The sequence below is a fragment of the Poeciliopsis prolifica genome, unplaced genomic scaffold (genome assembly GCF_027474105.1).
Source record: "Poeciliopsis prolifica strain line A6 unplaced genomic scaffold, Auburn_PproV2 SCAFFOLD018, whole genome shotgun sequence".
Classification (NCBI taxonomy): Eukaryota; Metazoa; Chordata; class Actinopteri; order Cyprinodontiformes; family Poeciliidae; genus Poeciliopsis; species Poeciliopsis prolifica.
Window position 1 is genome coordinate 7949346 of NW_026562393.1, and position 8164 is coordinate 7957509.

The 8164-nt window shown below is 39.4% G+C and overlaps 1 protein-coding gene across 1 annotated transcript; it reads right to left on the reverse strand.

Moving 5' to 3' along the window:
* Positions 1–410: 410 nt before the first annotated feature.
* On the reverse strand, positions 411–7932 carry LOC129368351 (C1q-related factor-like). Its single transcript, XM_055043280.1, has 2 exons — positions 7051–7932; positions 411–1612 (listed from the first exon to the last, which is right to left on the reverse strand). The coding sequence occupies exons 1-2, from the start codon at positions 7675–7677 to the stop codon at positions 1433–1435; spliced, it is 807 nt and encodes a 268-aa protein (XP_054899255.1). The 5' UTR covers positions 7678–7932; the 3' UTR covers positions 411–1432.
* Positions 7933–8164: the final 232 nt, after the last annotated feature.

The window sequence follows — 8164 nt, forward strand, 5'->3', positions numbered from 1 at the left end:
TGGTATTTAACGTAGCTGTGATCTCCTCCGTGTTGATTGCCTCTTGCTGTGCTGCTGAGATTCTTTTTTTGTGTAACATTTGAAGGACTAAAGGCTTGTTTCACAGTTTAATGAGGAGATCAGAGTGGCTGATCAGTGAACCTGATGAGAAGAGTGACACTGACTGTGTATAATGTTGGTAAATGCTAAAAGAGTTATTCTTTTAATTGAAGTTTGTGAGTAAAGGCAGCAAATAATGGCCACATTTAGCTTTTTAAAACAGTTTTAAATCATCATTTATCATTTTATGGAAACAAAACATTTTGACTTTGCATGCATTGATCAAATAATTAAACCTGCACATGAAATAATAAAATTACACAGTCATCATTCAATACATAATGTTTTTTTTAGAAACACAATAAAATGTATATGGTTGATAATGCTTTGTCTGTATTGAGATACAGAGTTAATATCGAATTTACATGTTATACAATATGCCAAATATTACATACATCACCCTCCACTTTTATTGGCTCTCCTGGTAAAGATGTGTCAATAGCCTTAAAATAAACTTGTCTTATATTGAAAAATCTTACATTAGGACATTAGATTTGTGCTTCCATTTGTGTACGGTATAACACTACATATTGAGGTGCTAATCAACCGAGCATTTTAATCTGAATGTTTGTTAATGTTTGTTAATGTTTGTTAAATGTTTGTTAATTCTTGATTGTATGTTTATAATGTCTTTAGGTTGTTTGGGTCTCCTTGTCTAGGACTACAGATGGAAATTAGCAATTATGCTATAATCTGGCTCATTTACAGTCTATACAGTAGTGTTGATTGTTCATTAATGTGCACTGTCCTTAATAAAGATTAAAGATGTAACGTAGGTCTAATATATGACACGCCTTTTCAAATCATCACATTGAAACCTTTTCTTACGCTCTGGCATTCGGACATCATGGTCTCATTCTTACATCCACATTTTTGACAAATGTCTTGAGGCAGGACTCCTCCTCCACTGATGGAAAACATCTTATCACACAGACAGCATGTGAAAGCAAAGACATAACCATAACATAAACCCAGAGAGCACATTTACTAACACTGAGGCCTCCACCACTGTGGGATTTCCAGACTTGAATTTGACATGACAGCTGAGGAATGATGGCATGGCCTCTCTGTGCTGTCACAGTTGCTACCGCATGACACATGTCCATAATGTTAGCAGCATAGGCACCCAGTACGTAATCATGTTGTATTGAAACAGATTAAGAGATTAGCGAAAACTACAAAACTGCAGCGTGCATCATCATTACATTACTTTAAAGACTGTGGAGCGGTGACTGTGACATTAACCTCACTGCAAGAATGCCAAGTGGAAGTCAGGAAGTAAATGTCTGCGGCTGGGACCTTTCACCTCCCAGCCTCCTGTTCTGCCCGGTTGTCAGTCGGCATAGAGGATGAACCCAGAGAAGGTGCTGTATTTGTTGCTGTTGCCCCCATGAGCTTTGCCCCCATCCAGTTTGATGAAAACCTCATCACCTGCATCCAGATGAAGTATGACACTGTTGCTGGCATAGTCATAACTCTGGTCTTGGTCTTGGGCAATAGCACTGGCTCTGACCTGGAATTTTAAACACAAAGAAATGCAATAGGAGGTTAGAGAAGAGAATTAGTCACTGAGGATCCGAAAACATTCCCTTTTTGCTGATCAGCAAAATTAATTTTAAAAAAAGGTGCTGTCGAAAAGTAAAGTATTTGCCCTCCCATAAATTTCTCCTGTTTTTGTTTTTGCATGTTTCAAATAATCAATCGATAAAAATGTCGGCTTTGAAATAATTATTCCAATTATTGGTGTGGAAAATAAATGAAAGACATCATGGCCTTTTATGAAAAATTACTCCTCCTGTTAAATGATCATTTATCAATGATAGAAAAAATCATTTGAAAAGTTGGGTCACAAGTCTGATTCATACCAGAAAGGAATCATCTCAATAGAACTTGTCTGGCAACATGAAGTAGGCTGCAGAATCTCAAAAAGTCAGAGCCATTATCCACAAAAAGAGAAAACCTGGAACAGAGGGGGAACCTGTTCCCAAGAGAGGCCAGCCTGTCAACATTTCTCCCAGAATACATCAAAAATTTATTTAGGAGGCCATAGAAGAAGCCAGATCAAAAAACTGCAACCCAAACTTGCCTTAGCTAAGTTGATTTAACGATGACAAAAAGACTGGACAAAGGTGATAAAAAGAAGCAAAAGGCCTGTCTCAAATTTCCCAGAAACTCCTTACAAGATTAAGTTTTTGTAAAAAAAAAAAAAAAAGTTCAAGAAACATCAGCCATCAATGTGGAAAAATCAAGGGATCACAGAATGTAATGTGAGCTAATGGTGCTTTCAGCCGCCTGTCTCGGTGCGGCAAGCTTTTTTCCCCCATTACGTCTAAAATTACCACTGTGTTTCAGGAAAAGAACGTGATCCCACAAGTCAGTCATGGAAGGTGGCAGCATGTACCATCAACTATTACAATTTGTTACAATTGATGGTACATTAACTTACGAAGTTATGGTAATTGGTAAGCTGTTAGCACATTGAGCAGCAATGTGCTAACAGCTTCCATCAGGTCCTTCCTCCTGGCTCTGATTGGTTGTTTTTGACCAAGAGCGGTGCATGTCTTTCAGTTCTAATATGCCTCAATGAAGTGGAGGAAAAGCTTAATTTTTTTCACAGCTTATCCGTCTCATACTATATTGTCAGACCTTGATGACAGTTTTGACAATTATGGAAAAAACATATTTGTACAAAAGTGCAGTTTCAAATCCAGATGAGATGCTGTGACCTTGAACAGGCCGTTCATCCCCTTAGACCTTTTTAATGTGACTGAATTAAGACATTTCCTAAAAAGAAGCGTGGGCTGAAGTTTCATTGCCAACTATTGTAAACGCTTGATGGCACAAGGCTGGCACAAGACTGGCACAACCGGTTATTAGGCTCAGGGGGCAATTATTCTTTCACATGTTGGGCCATGTTGGTTTTGGTAGCTATTTTCCTTTAATAACGACGACATCACTTGAAAACTCATTCTCTGTATTTCCTCAGTTTACCTTTGTCTGATATTAATTATATTTGCTTGATGATCTATATGTGTGGGGAAAAATACAAAAGCAGAAGAAATGTGGGAAGAAATAGAAAGAAAATGCTGCCAGTAAATAGAACTAAAGGAAAACCAAGTATCAACCTTTTTTTTTTAACAGTTTATTCTTGAAGTGATAAGGTTTAATGTCATTACAAGAAAACTTGTAGAAAAGTAAAGCCTGAATTAAGAAGTTTGACTTTGTGTGAGTGCGTCCCCCCTGGTGAATATCTTGTTTTTTATATTATGACTCAACCAAACGGGTCAAACTTGAGTCAGTCTGCCTGTGAGGAACAAAGTCAGTACATACTATCCCTTCCCCTCATCTTCCACTCGCATGTCCTCATTTTGTTGGGTGAAACGCTAGAAACTGCCACGTTTTGCCACACATAAGTGTCATTTTGTCAACACAGGGTAATTACGGAGGGTGTTGGTTTGGGCGCATCATCCCCAAATCTGCTCGCCTGTCTCGGGGTAAGTTCCTTAGCATGCAGCTGCTGGAAGACAGATCCCCTCTGAGGCTTTACTCCAGCTTTACTGTGCCATCCATAAAAGTTTAATCCGCTTGCTGACAAAGATTGTGACGACAGGTTAGCTGAACCAAAAATAAAAACATTATCCTCTAATGGAGTTGTGAAGATATGTGCACAATTTGAGATGGAAAGCTACAGGACAGATGACGGCATGATGATGAATTTTTAGCCGTCCTAAGCTGCTTCTACTGTGTTCCACAATATCTACCATTGACTCAGAGATGTTGAATAAAACTGTTGATATGCTTTAGGTTTTGTACTCTGTGTGCCATTTATTTATTACAATATGAACATGTCAAAATTGTTATTGCTGCTCTTGCTTCTGTAATCTCTCAATATATAGATTGGCTTCCAATAGTATTTATACCCGTTGAAAATTTGCAAAAGATGTAAAACATGTTGAAAACCATGTGTCACATCCCTTCTGTTAAAGTATTGCACTGTTTTGTATAAATCTGTCTCATGAAATCCCACTAAATACATTCAAGTTTATGGTTGTAAAAAGATAGAAAGTGGAAAGTGGTGTGAGCACTTTTACAAAGCTCTGTAGTTCATGAAGTCCAAGTTTTAGATGAGTCTCTCGTCCTGCACAGTCAACTCAAATGTCTAAATTACAGCCCCAAGTTCTGCAGAGGCCTGGTAATGACCCATTCATTTGATTCTGGTGTGCTGAACCAGGACACGGATCCCCTGAGAAACTAGATGCCACTGAATTTTGAATAATAGGAGAAACCTTTGGCTCAGTGACTCTTCCCTGGAGAGCCAGCAGAAACTCTGGATGGGGCATCATAGAATAAAGTTTTCACAGAGCTTGTATTTATATTCATAAAAATTATACTATCTTGTTAAAAAAATAACAGTGGGACAAAATTTATGAAACAGAGTTAATGGAGTGAAATCTGAAGAAATAGTGACAGATGGCACTTTTAGAAATAACTCATTAACTTGGAAAAAAATTAGCTTTGTTGTCCTCCAAAGATACAAATACTTAAAAAATGAGTGGTTCATGTGCTATGCCCAGTTTTTTATGCTCAGTCTCACCACAGAGACGGTTGGATGTGACATTTCTTATTCAGTGCTCTGATGGAGAGTCACCTCTTTTGTTTTATTGTGATTAAATATCACAGGAAGTTGTCTTTTCTTGGTCGAAACAACAAACTGATATGCTTAGATCAGACAAGTAATTGAATATATCTCCTGGTGGGCAATAATCTGGTTGTGTTTGCTCTCACAAGGACTTTTCTCATAGACTGAGATTATCTCCTAAAACAATTTTAATGCAATCAAGCCTACAGTAAAGAACAGAACACAGTGAAAATAAACCAACATAACAGCCATACAAACAGTATTTGTGACATGTCTGTCAGCGTAGAGAAAGTTATTTATTAGGAGCTGCTTTTGTTTTATGTCTTATAATATTCGCCTCCTTAAGGAGAAAAACATGAACACCTTGAAACTGATGTGATCCCATCAGACAGCATTATGATTTTTTAGTGCGCTCTGTCTTCATCATTCTATTTAGCAGCACCAAATGCAAAGCTATGGTCTTATATTTTGTAAGATGTTCTACAAAAAATATTACTTCCATGAACAAGACACTTTAAAATATCTGGAATGTTATTGTGTCCGCTCCCTGTTTAGTCTGTTGAAGCCTGGATGAGATGTTTACAAGCTCAGATGAATATGTTGTTTGGTTGGTGTCATCGCCCGCAGCCATTTAGGACGTTACAAAATCACCCGTGAATTTAGCAAATATCATGAATCGATAATCAAACGTTTTGGCCCGACAGCCGGCCTGATAACGCGTGCTGGCACACCAAGACTCCATAAAGCTTGTTGTATTTTAAAGGGCAACCGCTTTGAACTAGCCACAACCCCGGGCTGTTTTCTGATGTGTGCTCAGCAGAGATAGCGCAGCACTCCCTCTACTCATGTCAACGTGTACATCATCACATGATGTGCAAAAATCCATAGAAATTCAATCTGGCAGCATGCCAGTGTGGATTGTCATTACACCAGACTTTAACACCAGACAAGTCTAAAATCATTGCACACATGAATACCCAATTAAGACTGCCTGGAAACTGTTTGCATCTTTCCCTAAGCGAGGCCATCACACTGTGGTTGCATGATTTAACCCTTCCCTGCATACTGATCACTCCAGAAGGGCAGATATTCAAAAGACATTACTTTATGAGAATGTGATAGTGTAAAATAGATCCAGTGTTTGTGCATTTATGACTCCAAGTCACTTGCAGAAAATCTGCCTATTTGCAAATTGTTTATAAACCATCCGAAATAGCTGAAGAAAATGCAGTTTGAGAAGTTTGAACAACTTGGCACGATGCTACTTCACATGCTGCTGGCTGGCCTTTGCAAAGCAGCTAATCCAGGAGCACCGTTCATTTTCCTTGGCAGTGGTTGGCTGTAGTGGAAATAAGGCAGAATGCAGATGTTAGCTTCTGTGATAATGCCAAAACGGTTTCCATTGTCTGCGTCAATCCACATTTAGATACACTTAGTGTTTAAGCTATTAAAATAGGCAGGTAAGTATTTTTAAAAGGGGTCTCAAGTATTCACAGATTTCAGCTGCTTTTGGTTGGATTTGACCCATTCTGCCTTGTTTTGTTTTACCAAAGTAAAGAAAAAAGTAAGCATTATGCATCACTGGTTACACCTTAACTTAAAATATTGACCACTGTTGTGTTTACTATAGTAAAAATAAATAAATAAATAAACACTTGTACAACCCTAAATATTGCTGCATTAAAATAGTACTTAACTTACTATTCTTGGGACCAAATTTTTTTTGCAGATTAGTTAAACTAATAGTTACAGTTACCATGTTTATAAGTGTTTATAAGATAAAGATCTACAGGTGAAGTTATGGAGTTAAAATCTAAATGGGATAATATTGAACAGAGAGTCCATAAATGTCACCAGAAATAGAAAGATTGAGATATTTTAGATACTCAAAAATATTAAGATGATGAGGAATTCAACGATTTCTTTTGTTCTATATTACAATTCAATAGAGGGGAGAAGAAATTTGTTAAGATAAGAAAAGCCAAATGAGGAAATATATATTCATAAAAGAGATTAAGATATCTAGAACAGTTATTTTAAGTAAATTGGACAAGCAAATGTTAAAATATGAGCCAAATGTTACAGTTTTCACTCAGTTATTCAAGTCAATTCAATTCAGAAATACTTTATTGATCACAAAGGGAAATTAAATGTTGAATTTGTGACAGGCATGTTTCTGAGCATAAAAAGAATAAGAAATATTTATTTATTTATTTGCTGCCAATAGACAATGGGGTAAAAATGGATCTTTATGGTTTTAAAAAGCTACACCTTTGGCATTTCACAGAACGTGTGTCAAAAGCATCACCCACCTGATTGTTTTTGATCAGGTCAGCCCACATGCTGGTGCCGTCTCCTCCTCTCATCAAAACGTTGTAGATAAAAAAGTAGGTCCCTGGAATCTTACAGGTGAACTTGCCCGTCTTTCCCTCGTAGTTCCCCCCGATGTTAGTTACCACATCATCGAATCGCAAAATGTCATAGCCTTCTTGGGGGTTTCGGAGTCCTGCATAAAACGCCACTCGAGGAGTGGTGTTGTAGGTGGTTGTGCTAACCGCTCCCAGGATCCCCGTCCGAACTATGTCTCCGCTGTCCCCCGGAGGCCCTTTTGGGCCCGGTGGACCCGGTTCTCCAGGAGGTCCTGGAGGTCCAGGTTTGCCCTGACGTCCTGGTTTTCCCTGTGGGCCGTTTGTGCTGTATGTAGGCAGTGAAGGGCTGATGCTGTGATCGCTTAGGTCTTCCTCATTGTCCACCAGGAAGCCACTGGTTGATGTGTCCATGTGGATCCCTGTTCCTGTGGTGCCCGTGCTGGGGAAGGGGTCACACACCATCCGGCAGGTACCCAACATCTCATAGTGGCTCGCGCTGTCATCTGTGCCACCAGCACCCACAGAGCTGACGAGCACAGGGATGAGGACCACCAGAACCAGGACCAGCATGACCCCCACTGCAGCTGCCACCAGGGTCTTCCGCCCGATGCTCAGCCTGGGAAGGGGCTGTGCTGCCAGCCTGGAGCTCTCCGGGGCAGAAATGGTGACTGTGGGGCGTGCGTCCACCCAGCAGAACACAAGACACGAGGAGGATCTCCGATAGTGGAGATGATGCTCAGGGGGGAGAGCCGCTGCGAGTCTGCAATTGTGTGACAGAGATGTGCAGGAGTGGAGGGAGAGAGAGAGCAAGAGGAGGAAGGGACCAGAGTGAGCAAAAGGAAAGAAAGAAACTGAGAGTAGTGGATGAGGAGAGAGAAAGAGACACAGAGGGTAAAAAGAGTAGGGAGGAGAGGAATGAGTTAACAATAAACACAGAGGGGGCCATTTTCTACATGCAGTTATGCAAAACTATGAACTGTACAAAGGAGAAGAACATAATAAAATAATTTAATCTCACTGAATGCAAGAAAGAACGATAAACAATATGAAGGACTTG

What these genes read in the sequence shown, in the direction of transcription:
- LOC129368351 (XM_055043280.1), bottom strand. Translation starts at nt 7,677, where the DNA reads ATGCTGGTCCTGGTTCTGGTGGTCCTCATCCCTGTGCTCGTCAGCTCT. An exon ending in ACCTGATCAAAAACAATCAG is followed by an intron (nt 1,613 to 7,050) that starts GTGGGTGATGCT and finishes TTAAAATTCCAG; the next exon opens with GTCAGAGCCAGTGCTATTGC.